The sequence below is a fragment of the Zea mays genome, chromosome 2 (genome assembly GCF_902167145.1).
Source record: "Zea mays cultivar B73 chromosome 2, Zm-B73-REFERENCE-NAM-5.0, whole genome shotgun sequence".
NCBI lineage: Eukaryota > Viridiplantae > Streptophyta > Magnoliopsida > Poales > Poaceae > Zea > Zea mays.
In genome coordinates, this window is record NC_050097.1 from 74,810,168 (window position 1) to 74,827,345 (window position 17,178).

The following is a 17,178-nucleotide window of genomic DNA, read 5'->3' on the forward strand; positions in this document are numbered from 1 at the left end:
GACATGCCAAGCAAGTTTTCCATGTACTCTGAGCTCATCAGATGGTTTTAAAAAAGAAGTGCACACTTGGTCGTAGTGGACCCATTTAAAATTGGAGGAGTGGAAGATTGGCCACGACCACATTCTCTCAAAGCCTTGTGGGGATTTCTTGGCCTTACATGTTATTACCAGAAATCTATTACTAGTTATGGTGGGATTGTAGCACCCTTAACTCAACTCTTGTAATGCGAGGCTTTATGATGGTGTGATGAGGCGGAAGAGGCCTTTCTATTGCATAAACAAGCACTAATACAACACCTCTACTTCAACTGCCCGACTTCAACAAAAGATTCATTGTGGACTGTGAGTCTAGGTTTGGGACTATTTTGCATGCAAGGAGATGTGCTCTTGCCTTTTTTAGCAAACCAATTGCACCTCATCATATGAAGCTGCCAGCATATGAAAGGGGTTAATAGGATTGGTCAAGGTGGTTCAGAATTGGTGGCCATGTCAAAGATTTGCTTGCAAACGCTATGGTTTTGGCTACAAAGAACCGATCCAAATAGACCATGGCAGGGTCTTAACCTATCTATACAGCAACATGTCAAAGATTTGTTTGCAAACGATGTGATATCTATTGTTGGGAATGGGACCAACACACTTTTTTGGACTGGTAATTGGTTGAATGGGGCTGCGGTCAGGAACATTGCCCTATATGTGGTCGCCAAGGTGGGTAAAAGAGCCCTATCCTCTACAATCGTAGCTTAGGCCTTTGATAACTTCCGATTCCTCTTTCTCTGGTTGGTCTGCAGCAATATTTGCTGCTTTCGGATTCTTTTATGGAGGTTGAATTATCACAAGATCTCGATCAACATAGATGGAGGCATGAAGCTTCAAGAAAATTTTCCTCAAAATCATGTTATCGAATCTTGTTTATAGGATATGTTATTTTTGAACCATGGAAAAGACTTTGAAAAACCTGGGCTCCACCAAAAATGTAAATTCTTTCTTTGTTTGGCTATGAAGAATATGTGTTGGACTACTGATAGATTAGAAAAGAGAGGATTACCACACCCGGGCGTTTGCCCCTTATGCGATCAAGAGCAAGAAACAATCCAGCACCTTCTCATCACTTAAATATTTGTCCGTCAGTTCTGGCACAATATATTATATCCATTTGGTTTGGGTCACCTCGCTATGACGGTTGATGTATCATCCTTTGTAGAGTAGTGGAAACTGGTGGAGCATTGTATGCACAGAAGCAAAAAAGGGGGGCTTGACAGTGTCATCATCTTAGGGGCGTATGGCTTCATCATAACAGGGTGGTATTTGATTGAGATTCCCCTTCATTGGGAAGGCTTCATAGGAGCTTCTTTGATGAACTAGTTTGTTGGGTTATGGGTGGTGCTAAGGGTCTGGGTTCCATAGACCTAGTTAGGGCCTTGAATGTGACAGGTTCCATTGCTTTCTAGCTCTTTGGTCTTGTTTTTCATGTTTGTTGTTTTTCTAATAGGTTCTCTGCTTTGTAATCCCTTTTTTCTCTTTCCCTAATTTATAAAGATGTGTAGTTGTCCTACGCGTTCGATAAAAACATTGGCGGCCATACCTATGGGGTCGACCGGTTACAATACGCACATATCATTACAACTTGACATTCCTTCTTGATCAAAATCTTTCCACCATCACACTTGGGTGAGTAAGTTGTTTGGTTATGACATGACGGTAGAATATAAGTCAGGTAAATTGAATGGAGCAGCATATGCATTGTCTCGATGGAACGAAAACTCGACTGCAGTACACAGTTTGTCCACACTAGTTTTTTTAGCTATTTCTCTCTCTGATCCACAGGTAGTGGCCCTCAAGCAGCAACTAGACAATTACTACATATTCGGGTGGCACACCGGACCTTACACAGTACTAGTCCGATGGTGCACCGGACCCCTGTCAGACTTCTATAGCAAGTAGGTGTTCTGATGGGTGGTTGGCATAGTTACTGGTCTGGTGGGCAACAGTGACTAGTTCGGTGGGGCACCGGACCGTGCCACGTTAGCGCCACGTCAAAGATAGTCGTTGGAGTTTGAAACTGCCGTTGGAATAGTTCTCGGTTCACCAGACCAGTCTGTGTAGCCATCTTCTGAAGTGTCCATTTTACACCCTCTCTATGTAGATGGTCCGGTGCTCACTGGACCGATCTGACGTGAAAGTTGGTAAAGTCAGACCTCGGCCTTCTCTGCGTACATGGTCCGGTGCACTGCTAGACCAGTCTTATGCGCCAGACAACAGCCCAATTTTTACAATCTTGTATAACTCTTCTTCAAATGAATTTTACTGGACTTGAGGATATTTCTATGACTTAGACAAACATTCTAGGGCAATCCAACTAGTTTAAGCCATGTAACTTGGATATTTTAATTTTACTAAGCCATATTCTCATTTTGGCTCAAACTGGCTCCAAAAGAGTGAATTGTTGAAATTGAGCTATCCAACCTTCTAGATGTTTCAAATATGTTACTAGAGGTATTTAGAACTTATCCAAAGTATAGAACTATTGCTAGTTCATTTATTCCAAGTTTTACCCCTTATGAGGCTGGGTTTGAGCTGTCTCTGACTTAGAAACTTTGAAGTTGATCTTATGAACCAGTGAAGCAAAGACTTAGCAAACTAGTTAGTTCATATGGTTGTGATGTCATCAAACACCAAAATCAATATAGAAAATGTTTTGAGGCCATTTCCCTTTCACTCTCTTGAGACTGGGTGATTCATCAGCTTGATGTCAAGAATGCCTTCCTACACGACACTCTGACAGAGATGGTCTACTGCAACCAGCCCTCTGGCTTTGTCGACTCTGCTCGCTCGGACCTAGTTTGCCAGCTGAACCGCTCCCTATACGGCCTCAAGCAGGCACCGAGGGATTCATACAGTCACTTCGCCTCCTACTTGGTCTCCCTCGGTTTCGTTTAGGCCAAGTTGGACACGTCCTTGCTCATCTTTTGGCATGGTGACGACACCATCTTTCTCCTCTAAGTCGATGACTTCGTGCTAACGGCGTCCAATGTGGCACTCCTTCAACGCACAATCGTCGTCCTTCAGCGCGAGTTCACGATGAAGGACTTGGGCCCTCTTCACCATTTTCTCGGTATTAGGTGGAGCGGCGACCCAGGGCCACTTCCTTCACCAGCACCAGTACGCCCTTGACATTCTGGATCGGGCTAACATGTCAGACTACAAGCCCTGCTCCACGTTTATTGACACTCTGGCGAAGCTCTCAAAGGATGACGGGCCCTCAGTCATCGACGCGATAGCCTACCGAAGTCTGACCGACACCCTCCAGTATATGACTTTCTCTCGGCCTGACATCGCCTACACCATCCAGCAGGTGTGCTTCCACATGCACACCCCCGGGAGTCCCACCTCACTGCTCTCAAGTGGATTCTACGATACCTCCACGACTCCATCGACTATGGTCTCCTACTTCGGCCCTCCCCCTCGGCCGGAGCTCATGGTCTACATGGACGTCAATTAGGCTGGCTGCCTCGACACGCACCGGTCCACATTCGGCTATACCGTGTTCTTGGGTGCCAACCTTGCCTCCTGGGCCTTGAAGCAACAACTTGTCGTCTCCCACTCCAGCACCAAGACCGAGTACTGCGCTGTGTCCAACGACGTGGCCGAGGCCTCTTGGCTCTGTCAGCTACATCATGAGCTCTACGATCCCCTCATGTGCTCCACCATCGTCTATTGCGACAACGTCAGCGTTGTCTATCTCTTCACCAATCTCGTGCATCATCAAGGCACGAAGCATGTGGAAATCGACCTTCACTTTGTCCATGAGCGTGTCACTGTCGCGTTCTCAGCATCCCGACCACCTTGCATTTCATGGACATCTTCACCAAGGGATTGTCGTCGTGTGTATTCACTGAGTTTCGCTTCAGTCTCAACATCTATACAAGATAGAGTTGACAATGCAGGGGTGTTAGACTCCTATTTAGGCTATGTTTCGATACTCTAGTAATCACCCCAATCCCCCTTAACTCATATGTATTGGCGTGAATACTAGATTATCCAAACAAGCCTTTAGAGTTAGTTTAGTGTTCTCTTGAAATTACTTGATTGCCCCTCATTTAATGGGCTTGGCCGACATGACTCTTCTATGTAATATACTCCCAACCCTGGTTAGGGTTTCACTCAATCCAACTATATTGAATATCCAAATGTACGTGCTCGGATGTGCTTATATTTGCTGCTAAAATGTTCTTTTACCATCCCAACGTAAGTGCACATAACGCTCATCAAGGAGTCAAACTTTTTTTAATTTGATGAAATATATAGAAAATAATATTAATATTTGTGCCTTCAAAAACATTATAAATACATTATAAATATTAATATTGTTATATATGTATTCGATCAAATTTAGAAAAAAATTTACTTCTCGATAAGTAAGATGTGTACTTATCTTAGGACAGAGGGAGTATGGGTTTATATATATTTGAATATTAGGGACACGTTGTTGTTTATGTTTGGTGAACTCTTGGGGGTATTTTTGTCCTAATTAACGGCTCTGTCACCTCATTTTATTAAAGTGATCCTTTCAGTTCATAGCCCAATCTTTCTGTGGTATTTAGGGGGGCACAAATTTTTGGTGGTATTTTACAGAGATCGTGATCTTTCCATGCTACACAACCAATTTTCTAATCGAATAATTCAAACAGTTGTGGAGTCTAAAAAATCCTATTTTCCAATTGAATGAGGTAAATTACACTCACATATATATAGTAGTAGAAGGTCATACCAATGTTTTCTTTTTGTGTTATATTTCCAATCACGTTTTATAAACTATTTCCAGACACTTAAATGGACATTAACACACATACAAGACATCAGAATCATGAACATGAACACACCAGCCCTGTAACCTAACCTTTCAAGAGCTCAAGATATTTACAAGGGGAAAGTAATCCACAGAGAACCATCACTATATATATCCTTGAACAGTTGGATCTAGCATCAAGCAGCGATTCATACGGCACATTACTTTTAATTTTTCTTGTTCAGTTTATCTTACAAGCCACAATACTCTCTTTTAGCATTTTCTCTACCTTGTGACAGGATGAACCCCGACCCGGCCAACATCTGCTCTCTCAGATTCTTGATAGCCAGATACCTCTCCTCGTCATGATCCAAGTTCAGCATTCCGTTGCTGCACCCTTCTGCCCAGTCTCCCTCCAGTTCTTCATCCATGTCCCGAAAACTTTGCTCTAAACGCCACGAGTTCACTCCATCCATCCCTCTATCCGAAAACGGTTCATGCCTTGATGGGCTCCTCTGCCTGCCTTTTGAGGAAGGAGTGTAGCTCCAGGTGTAGGTCCTGTTGATGCCATCGACGTTTAGCTCAATGGAGTGTATATCACTGCCTTCTGAGGCGTCTTCGCTGATGTTTCCACCATTTCTGTCAGGAACTAAATCAGCTGCAGTGTTGCCAATTTCAGATGCATGGGACAGTTCCATTGGATCATTCAACGGTTCCTGCTCTTTCTTAGTATCCAGATAAGCTTGGAGTTCATCGCGCAGCTGATTAACAGCTGCATTTTTCTCCTCAAATTGAACCCGTGCTTCTAAAAGCTTCATCTGAACCCTTTGTTCACGCCACTCATCTGCAAGTTGAAGCATTTCACGCTCTTTCTGGAGCTCTTCTTGTGCCTTCTCAGTTTCCCTCTTCAGTGCCTGCACCTCAGCTTTGTCCTCATCAATGCCTCTGATAAGCTCGTTGCAGATCTTCTCAACTCTTCTTTTATACTTCCTCTCCCTTTCAAGTTCTTTCGTCACTGCCTGCAAAGAGGCTTCAGTGTTTGCTAAGGCAATGCTCAACTTCTTATTTGTCTTCTCTGCTCTTTTCCTTGACTTCTTCTCAGTGTCTAGCTCTGAAACTACAAATCGGAGAGCATTTCCAACCTTCTCCTTTTGTTTGACCTTCCACGATTCCAATTCTTCTGTAAGTTGCAACTTTAAGTCCTCAATTTCAAAGGCATCAGATTTCTGTTCTTTGATTAGCTTTCTAACATGAGAACGGGCAACATCAAGCTCTGAACGTAGAGCAGAAATGAGTGATGCACTTGACGGATTCAGCTCTCCAGGTCCCCATATGTGGGCAAGTACTTTTACCAGCTCCTTAGCTGCAATCAAGCTGTTCTGCAGATCATCTAGGTTCACTGTCTTTTCAGGACATCTTGAAACATCGTCTTGAGAAAAGGTACCAACCTGGAATGGATTAACAAAGCTTTAGTGACTTGAAGTGAGAAATGCTATTGGAAGAAACAAATGTAATAATAGGAAATGAAAAAATTCTGCAATATTTTATCCCGTAAGCAGCAACAAGTGACTGCCATTTCACTCTTTAGACAGTGTTCAGCAAGTATGAAATAAAATCTTACTGAATCAAATTATTGTACACAATATTGGTGTCTATTTTACATAATCTTACTGGAGCAATTTATTTTACATAATATTGGAGAAATAAAAACTTACTGCAAGCCACATAATCAAAGATCTCTGAGGTTATCTTGGTCCTTTAACCTTAAAGTAATTGTTTTCTAATTTAATATTAGCTTCAACTAACCTTGCAACCATCCAATTTGCCTTCTCAAGGTTCCAAGATTAACTCTTTAGTCTTAGCTAATGTGTTTGCAACTATACCTAAAAGGCAACTACTTCTCAATAGCTCATCTTCATAACAGCCTATACATGAACAAAGTATCATTGAGCCATTTCATCAGTACAATAAACAATCAAGCTGGTACACGCTAGCTCATAGCCAGTTGCAGAACTGGACAAGATGCATGTGCATGCCAAAATGTTTCAGTAGAGATGGGCCTCACAATTCCTCAGCTTTTATGCTTATAGAATCAACTTTCACTTAAAGGTGTCTTACATTGGATGAAACATCAAAAGTCTTCGCCTTTTTCAAGCGAAACATTCCTTTTTACATGTAGCTAGCTGGGCGTTGTCTAAAGTAGCTTCAGAACTCAGCAGTCGGTACTGATGCAATGGACTATTATTAAGATAACAATTATCAGATGGTCATAGAAAACCATCCGTTGAGTTCTGGAGAAGCATACCAGATTTCGCCAACCAATTTGTGCGTTAATCTCGAGCAAAGTGTAAAAAGGTAATTATGCTTGTTTTAAGTTAAAGATCCCTTATTCTTACAACTAGCAAATGTTTATATTTAGTATCATGGGTGGCTTGGAAACTACTCTCTCCATTCTAAATTATAACACGTCTTGACTTTTCTGGACAATTATGCCCGGATTCATATGTATCTAGAAGCGTTAAAAATGTCTTATAATTTGGAAAGAGATGAGTATATAAGAAAACCTATTCAGACAAATTACCCTTTATGGCTTTATACGTTTTGTCAAATTAGTGCAAAACTGCAGCTAATCACTTCAATAGTGACTGAATCAAGAAACTATATAGCTCTAGGCGTTAGCTAAGCTTTCCTGTTTGCATGACTGCACTTAAAGGTGTACTTCACTGAAGGAGGAGGTCAAAAGTTTTCGCTTTTCAGAAGTATAAAGCATTCCCCTTTTTACATACAACTAGGACGGCATTGTTCAAATTTATAAGTAGCTTCTCAGCTCAACAGTTAGCACCTATGCAGTCCACTATCCGATAACTATTCTCAAGTGGCTATAATAATGCTTCCTTGGAGGCACGGAATACCATATCAAGCTCATGGAAACCACCTTGTGTACTACGTTGGCAAAAGGCGTTCAAAGTATCGCCATAGCTCGCAATGCACTGTATGCAGGCAGTTGATCCTCAGTTTTGGTTAATAAATTAATAAAAAAAAATATTTTATTCATTTTGAAACTCAGCTAAATTAACGAGTCATTAGTTTGCTGTTCAACATAAAGCAATCACACACGTCTATATCACAACATTTTACTGCACAGAAGTTTTCACATTTTAACTGTCAAGCATTTTCTGGACCTTTCGATTTCGTAAATCGTAAGAGGCTTTGTCAGACACAAACATGACCGAGTGCACAATCTAAACAGAATATTCAAGGAAGCAAACAAATACAACTACAAGCAAGAGATTTAATCCAAGATAGTAGTTCCTGGTTTGCTTTACCTCCATTGCACTACCGTTACTCATCAGATCTGCTGAAAACCACCGAGGATGGCCGTTGCGCCGACTTCCCTTACCATCAGCCTCCAAGACCTTGCTCTTACTTCTCGACCTCTTGGACACCTAAAAATCACAACACCAATTGATGAACCACGGAACAGATTGCCGCCAATTGGGACAACAGGACACCAGAGCACCCACCTTCGTGGAGGCGCCGCTCCACAGGACCAGGCTCCGGCGCGCCGCCGCCGCGTCCCCGTCAAGCAGACCACCGCTGCCCATGTTCTGCCAGAACGCGTCGACGAGCCTCCTCGCAGACGCGGACGGCAGCGTCCCTTCGGCGACACGGTTGCCGCTGCCACGGCAATGCCGGCTCCGGGACGACTCCGACATGTCCCCGCCCGCGCTGGTCCGGTGCCGCGGCAGCCGCACCGCGGGCCGCCTGGACCGCAGCCTCCTCCCCACCGCCGCCGGGTCCGAGCCCCCCGACGACGACACCGCGCGGCGCTTCCGGATCTTGTTGGCCAGCCTCACTGTCGCAGCGGCGGTAGCCTCGTCAGCACCTGCTCCTTCCTCCGAATACAGCCTCGGCATTGCAAGCTAAGCTCCCAAGATTCTTCTCGCCTCCTCCTCCTGCTGTTCGCCGACACCAGCCAGGAAGAAGCGCAGAGCAACGCGACTGCAGTCAGTGCTCAGTCCCACCGGTCACTGATGCGGTCAAGGAGTGGTGTGCCTATGATGACAAGACTGTCACATCAAACCGATCGAAAGGGAAAGAGAAACTAGGCGAAAGCAAAAGAGGTAAAGGATGGAATCGATGCAGCTTTAAAAGAAGGAATAAGAAGCAGGGTCCGGCGAGTGGAGCAAGAACTGGCGAGCAGAAGAGGGTGGATGTGACCATGTCCATCACACACACAGACGCACACAGAGCGCCATTGGGATTTGGGAACCAAGATTCGTCCCCAGTCTCGCCTTTGAACAGACCAGAGTCCAGAGCAACGAACCAACGATGATCGTCTCGAAAATGCGCGAAAAAGGTGGCCCCGAAATTTGCAGTGGGGTTGTCCAAGATTTAAAATGTGCTTGATTTGCAAAGAGATACTCCGAAGAAGGAAACAGCTTTCGCAGAGACCAAGGAACACAGAGTTCTATGGACCACAGAGCTGCCCCAACGAACGTCGGCACCAGCGGGCAAGACTAGCCTCGAGGTATCGTGGACCGGGAGACCCAAAGGAAAAGGTAGAAGAAGAAGAAGCAGCCAAGTGCTCGCTGGCATCGAAGAACAGAGTGGCGTACCCATTGATGTGCTGCCTGGCGCGCCTGTACGAGCTCGGATCAGCTGCTGCGAGTGCTGGCTCTGGCCCGTGCTGCCATCATGAGGCTTTGGAGCTTCTGCTCAGGCGGCGCATCGCAAATTCGCAACTCGCACGAGTGGGGAGATGGACGGACGGGGGACAGGGATGATAGTGCGGGCGTGTGTCAGTGCGCCCCCGCGTACTGTTGTGTATCGTCTACGTCGTGCGTGCATGTGTCGATCTGCTCGAGGTCGGGCCGGGCAGGGCGCGAGGCGCGTGAGCTTGTCCCTCCTTGCCGAGGGTGGTCCGGTGGTGCGTATGATTGGAGCTTGTCGGAACGGCGGGCTGGTGGCGGTGGAGCATGGACGGATGGATGGACGTACGCTAGCTACGCCCGCCGGTGAGGGGTCTGGGGAAGCGAGGGATAGGCGGGCGAGGTTGGGAGCACGAGGGAGTAGGAGTGTAGGACGTCGGCTTGCGGCGGGCTCCTGCTGCGCTGTACGCTGCCGGACCGGGGGCCCGGGAAGAAGATGAGGGTGGCTGTCAGACTCAGCACATGGGCCGTGCCGTTGTTGTACCTATGCCTTCGTATTTGTTTGTCCCTAACTCCCTATGCACGTGTAAACATCATGTTGGAACATATCCGAAAAGTTATACGGATATTAAAAAAATTTATCTTCTTTTTCGATTACAAATAAATAGCTCATAGAATCTACCATATAAATTTGATTATTATTTGTAGTACTGATCTTATTATTCATAAAATGTAAACCTCAAATTTATTCAATCTTTTCTCAAATGGTAGATATAAAATCCAAATATGGATATGGATTCAGATGATTTTTATATTTTTTGTAGGGAGTAAACAATACAAAAAAACTATACAAATTTTTTTTATAATATGCTTAACAACATAACTAAAAATTAGTATCAAATTTTATGCAAATCTATTTTTAAAAAATTAAGTTTGTCCTATAATTCCGATGTTTAAAATCCAACCCTATAAATATGCTTTTACTTGATATGTGTGTGAGAGAGTGAAAATATATTTTAACATGGTTTGTATACATATTGATTTGCCACGATGCACTATGGGTGCGTTTTGTTCAGCTTTTTAAACCTGATTTTGCTTTGAAAAAACAGAAGCTCAACCAAAGAGATTTAACTTATCTGCAGCTACTTTAGAAAGACAACTTTTATATAGTAAAAATTTGAAAGCGACTTGAACTATGCTTTTGCTGCTTATCCACGTTCGCCATGTTAATAAAGAGATGTTGTAAATAGAAACAAAAATGATTAAAAATAAATAAGTGTTATAAAAATGAAAGTAAATTTTTTATTAAAACAATATTTAAAATTATGAATAAAAATATTTTTAATAAAAAATATTGATCAAGAGATATAGTTAAATAAAGTGCATTTAAGCAATGTATACTTCCTTTCCATGGCAATCAACAATGGGGTCGTAAGGAAGATATAAACACTACCGGAATCAAGCGCTTTGCTGATTGTTTTTTGTCGGGCACTCGGCAAAGACTTATTTGTCGAGTGCCGCACTCGGTAAAGTCCTGCTCTCGGTAATGACCGCGTTTACTGAGAACAGGACTCTCGGCACAGAAATACACTCGGCAAAGAAATCTTTGTCGAGTGCCAAGCTTTATTTGGCACTCGGTAAAGAAGCTTCTTTACCGAGTGTCCTGAGTATGACACTCGGCAGATCATGTTGTGCCGAGTGCCTTCCTTGGGCACTTGGCAAAGTATATGTTTATTTTTTTTATTTTCTCAACCAAACTTTTTGGGGTATGTTTCTACACTATGTAGACTTAAATGTTCTATTTTGGCACAGTTATAAAAGTGTTTGCTATAACTATTCGATTTAGTTCGTTTAGTTGAATTTTTTTAGATAATTTAGATTTGAACTGCAAGTCACTCGAAAAATGGAAAACCGTGAATGCAAAAATGATATACGTGTTAGTTAACACAAGTTACGACCGATTTCAGGAGCAGACCAAAATTTCCGAACACCATTCTCATTAAACATGACCGTGAACTTGTCATCAAGTTGTTTAAAAATTGTATAAAACACAAATGAAGTCAAAAAATAATGAAACAATGCCACATGTCACGATATCATATGTAGAGGATGTGATAAAAATTTGAGAATGTTTCGAGAAAGTTGTGACGCACTATGTGTACAAACCTAAGTGACCTACACATGAAATCATAGAGTTTCAATGTAGGTCACTTAGGTTTCTACACATATTGCCTCACAACTTTCTTGAAACATTCGCAAAGCGCTCGATGCTGTTAGTGAAAGGAGACATGTTCCCTTCCTTTCCATGGCAACACAAGCACAAGAGATAGAAGACAAAAGGTAGGGAGACTCTTTCCTTGTTATTCATTTTGAGTGGTACATATTCATTATATAGAGAAGTAGAGTACCTTGGGGCTAGAATTGTATTAACCCACATAACCCTTCGTAAGGTTTCTTAACAATCCGTACTTCAGATTTGTCTGGTGCCAATTTAGGGCTTGTTCGGTTAGCTCTCAATCTATGTGGATTGAGTGAGATTGGGTGGGTTTAAATCCCAAACAAGTCAAAGTTATTCTAATTTTTTTCCAATCCTATCCAATCCATATATAATGGGAATAACCGAACAAGGCCTTAATGATCATGTGATCATATTTGTTGATAAGACGGATGATGCTCTTTCAACGTGTCATATGCATCCTGGGAAAGTTCTTATGGCATTAGGCCATACATCATTTTCAAGATTGGGAGTAAATCGGTGTGAATGATTTAAAGTGCCATTTCAATTCTTTTATTTTGGAAAAAATAGAGTCAACTTAATGGACTAGCTTATTTATCTTAAAATTTAATGTTCTATAATTTTCCAAGTTTACATGTAAGTCTATCTCAAATTTATATGATTGGAAATGGACATTGAATCTAGAAATCACCATGCTAACTTTTTTAATCTATAACTTACAACATGGTATTTAACCCACTCTTTAATAGCAGAAATAGAGCACTAATATTACCTTTATTTTATTATATGATCAGCAGTACTACACAAATGTATTTTATATATAACCATATTAGCTTAATTAATCTATGTTTAAATTATGATTATTAGAATAGATTTAAAATCCAAAGATCTACACAGACCTGGGGTAATGCCTCCATAGTGGTTTTGCACGTTGTTGAACTCCACCATATTTGAAGTACCAAATGTGAGTTACAAGGATTGGAGTTGAAAAATAACATTGGAGGACTTTGAATTTACTCAAATGCATCTTTTTTTATTACCTTTAGATACTAGTACTGGATACGTTTTCTCTGTAAGATAAGGTTCGCAGAGACGGACAATGCCTTCGTTTGTGGCTACATGCATGTTTAAGGTTGTTTTCAGCAACGTCTATTAAATTTCATTCTCTAAATGAATATTATCTATCCTTTACAGCACACTCTAAAATATTTCGTCATCTATATCTTCGCCATCTCCAACAACATCCTCTAAATTCGGTTCTTTAACTACATTAATTTTTTTGCCCTTTCACATAAAATCGTAATTTTAATCTCGGAAATTGGATCACAGTGAGTTTGAAAAACTTACATTTTTTTGGAAATGCATTAATCATCGTCCAAACCATTTTTTAATGGAGCCATCCCTGTCTTCTGAAATCCCATCAATAAATATATAAAGGTTTTCTCCACTGTTTTGGACACCACGAGCAACAAGACGACAACATGGAGCGGCAGCGTCGGGCCTTGCCTCCTCCACACAGCCTCGTCGTCGTCGAAGCCGACACCAGAAAGGAGGTGTTGCACGCGATGGGAAGCTTTTGAGCTAGCGCGGGAGCGAACGAGAGGCAGCGGCACGGGAGGGAACAGTGGATAGCGAGCGGTCGCCTGTGCGCCACATTTACCGAATGAAACGTGTCCACCAAAATTTAGCGTCTCCTTTACAGGACATTGTTGGACGCGTTGGGTAGAACTTCATCCCTTAGTTTTATCGTAAGCGTCCGTTACCGGAGACAATTTAAATCAAGATTTTGAAAGGCAGCCATAATGGCCACATCTGGGAATCGATTTAAAAAACAAAAATATGAGCCCAAAGACAAGCCTGTTCTAGAGCCCACCGCCAAGCTCTTCCAGGAGCCCACAATTGAGCCCATTCAAAGTGCGCCCCATCGCTTGGCCTACTCTAGACGCACTGCCAGCATCGAGCCCACTTCATATGTATGGTCGTTAGCTGTCTTGGGTGTATAGATGATATCGTTTGGAGAGTAAAATTTGACATTTGGAAGGAGATAGAGGATATGATAGGAGAGTTGTTGAACAGTGAGCCTACTCACCGCTGTGGACACCACCTAGCTAGATCCAACTACAATGGAGCTCTACTCATCTCTGCATTGGATCTACTATAAGGAGTGAGAGGGTGAGGCGATCTCCATGTCCATAGCGCCATTGGTAGGGCCGGTCTTGGGGGTGGGCAGGGTGTGCGGCCGCCCAGGGCCCCCAGAAGGTATGGGCCCCCTAAATATAAGTATAAGATATGATATGTGCTATGAATATTTAGTAATTGGTCTTGATTGATACACTATTCGTTAGTCCTTTCGCTAGCTATAGCTTGTTAGGAATCTGAGAAATCTGAGAAATGAATCGATGAGCCTACTACAATCACAAAGAAAAAAAATCCTCACATAAGATGATTATAGTCGTAGTGTATAGGTACTAGTTCTTATATTATATGTTATATTTGTGTATTTTTTCAATCTCACAAACTAATAATTGATCATTAATATATTATATATAGGATTAAGTCAAAAATATTTATCAAAACTCTTATTTTATTTTGGCACCAAGCGAGTAAAATATTAAGATAAGAGATTTTCGAATGGAGTATTGCCTGCTACATGATTTTGAAGAATATTGTAGAGATGGATTGTTATCCTAATGTCTCTAATAGGTGAGTGCCCGTGCGTTGCAACGGGAACGTATAATGTCACGGTAATTTATGTACAAATATGTGTTATATTGTTAAGAGAAAAAGTTTCGTAATCTATTTGTGATTCTAGTGATAAGATGAAGAGCGAGAAAATTCAAGCTATGGAAATACAGAAGATGAAGAACTGGTCGAAGGTTACCACGCTTTCAGTTCTATGGGCATCAGAGAACCAAGTTCAAAATTTGCATATCCATGAAGTGTTGTTCAATAATGATCGAACTTAGAATAGATTGAAGAGAAACCTCATCGCACGGTACAATGGTCTGTACCAAACCATGTATGAAAGAGGACACCTGAATATTGCGTAGATTACAATGAGGAGGAACCATTTGCTATTTGTTCGGATCAACGATGGGTGGGTTATCGTTATTGCTGGACACCATCAGCCAGACAAGGACAAGAAGAGTCGAAAGAGAGGCAGGGGCGTGAGGTTCTGCAGGTCGGGGTTGGATAGAGATTATCTGCTTACCTCTAAGGAGGTCATGATGACCTACCTTTGTCCTGAAGGTCATATACACAATCATATTAACCATAAAACTAAATATGACTCTCTCTTGCACGCAAGCCCGTCAATTCATCACACATATGAGCAATCATGTTGCTAGATTAAGTCTCGACTGAATTATATATGCATTCTAACAATGATTGTTGTAATGCACACTCTAATGTCTCATATATTGACTTATCCCGAGAGAACACCTAAAATCCAAAGGGCCAAGGAACACTACCAAATACATAACAGACACAAAAAACAGTCAGTTTTGGGATATTAACGGAGATAACATTAACATTTTCCTAGGTGTTGTTTTCGATCCTTTGACCTGAAATTGTCTGCATCTCATCAGGAAAAGGATGGTATTATCGACATTGGTAGCTAAGAATGATACCAACAATTGAACAAGAAGTAGCATTAACGAAGTTATACACTTTGAAAATCGTAGACCAGCTTCAAGTAAAGCAACTAAAACTCTTATTTCTTCCAAGTAATAATACCTTAAGTCCCAATGGAAACTCCCCCAAAAAAGTTCGCTTTGAGGCTAATAATTCAAAAATTAAACAAAGCAGGGCAATGCTGATCGAAGTATGTGGGCAGGTAGGGGAATGAACAAGGCATGCATATACAATATATGTGAACCAAGTAACAACTCAAATTACCTCTTCCTCCATGCATGTCGCTGGCTTGCCTCCATCATAGCCTACCATCTCTCCTCTCGTCGTACTGCTGTCTCGCTTCTCGGCAACTGCAAGAAAAAAAATCAGTGCAAAGTTTCAGTGGCTAAAGAGGAGAGAAACATACAAACAAAGAAGCTGAAAAAAATTATGCAATGTGAAGAGGGGTGAGGAATGGCATGAGGAGTTTTGGACGCTGGAGGATGGGGTGGTCGAAAGATGAAAATGACAAGCCCTCACATATAACAAGCCATAAACTGGAGAATGGAAATGACAAGCCTCCCATGTATCATTTTCAAGTATTGTATGAACCTATTAATTAACTAAAATGAATTTTAATTTGGGTCGGATGGAGTAATAAAGAAGAGAGTTGATGAATAAAGAAGCATGCATGAAACAAAGGAAAAGAAGAAAAAAGCCACGCAAGTCGAAAGCAGCTAGCTAGCTAGTGATCTGTCGGTAGCAGCAACACACTGCACTAGTTCACATGAGGTGCTCAACTGCTCATGAGACAGAGGACGGATTGGCGCTTGTATAATTGTATTTTATACATGGTCAAATAAAAATTTCAAGTATAGTGTTTAACACGGCTAGATACAAAGTTAGTTGAGCCTAACTACCTCATCGGTACACGCATGGACACATTGGTGCATGATATGAATTGCGTCACCTCTTTATGACTCTCTGCAATCAAATCAATTATTATTCAGGGGAGAATGAAGCATCTAAACACATACATTTATACGTAAGTACGTACATACATGCATGCATTCAGGCTATAGTAACTTGTAACCAAGCATTGCTAGTTGTTGGTTTCGATCCATTGGATGAGTATGTGGCCTAGCTAACAAAGAGCTATAACAGTCACCACTCTGCGTGCATAACAAGAGAAGAGTTAAGTACAATAGTTTTAAAACACATTGATCTGGAGAACCATCTATTTAATAGTGATCAATAAACATGGAGCAACCTACTGCTACTCTACCACTTAATAAGCAACCCACATGGCAAGGACTTACTATGAGGACATTCACCTGGGCCCCAAGAACCCAACAATCCACATTCGACAACCATTCACTAACTTCCTAAAAAAATGGTTACATTATGTATGTAATGAAGGTGGCTGTTGACATGTGTGACTTTTTTATATGGATAGATTCAAAACAAAAATACAACATATATTTAGAGAGCTATTGGAGAACTCATAATTTTTTACTACCAAAGTTATTTAGCAACTCCTTAAATCTGTGAATTAGAGAGTTAAAATTTATATAACTACTGGAGTTGCTCTAACAGATATGACCCAAGTAGGTATGATTTAGTTTCTCAAAAACTCCAACCATTTTTAGTATCCCATCTAGTAATTGATATGCTTTGCAAACACAAATCAAGCATGTTCATCCCATGTCACACCCGTTTCTAAGGGCAGAAGCCGGGTGCATAGCATATGTGTGCCAGGATCTATTTCCACACATATGATGACATCACAAGTGTAATATTCAAAAGAACAATGCATAAAAGCGTAAATAACGATTATATTAACATATTACACTTCGAACAGACATAATGTCTTAATCTTTATTCATCAA

The 17,178-nt window shown here is 41.7% G+C and overlaps 1 protein-coding gene across 1 annotated transcript; it reads right to left on the minus strand.

Annotated features, from left to right (window-relative positions):
* Positions 1-4,868: 4,868 nt before the first annotated feature.
* LOC103646589 (myosin heavy chain-related) lies at positions 4,869-9,909 on the minus strand. The gene is made up of 4 exons (XM_008671297.3): positions 9,409-9,909; positions 8,314-8,845; positions 8,116-8,235; positions 4,869-6,237 (listed from the first exon to the last, which is right to left on the minus strand). Exons 2-4 carry the CDS (start codon positions 8,704-8,706, stop codon positions 5,041-5,043), a joined length of 1,710 nt encoding a protein of 569 aa, XP_008669519.1. The 5' UTR covers positions 8,707-8,845; positions 9,409-9,909; the 3' UTR covers positions 4,869-5,040.
* Between the last annotated feature and the right edge of the window lie 7,269 nt (positions 9,910-17,178).

Coding starts and splice junctions, on each gene's coding strand:
- LOC103646589 (XM_008671297.3), bottom strand. CDS start 8,706: ATGCCGAGGCTGTATTCGGAGGAAGGAGCAGGTGCTGACGAGGCTACC. Junction 8,236..8,313: donor GGAGCGGCGCCTCCACGAAG/GTGGGTGCTCTG, acceptor TGTGATTTTTAG/GTGTCCAAGAGGTCGAGAAG. Junction 6,238..8,115: donor GTAACGGTAGTGCAATGGAG/GTAAAGCAAACC, acceptor AATCCATTCCAG/GTTGGTACCTTTTCTCAAGA.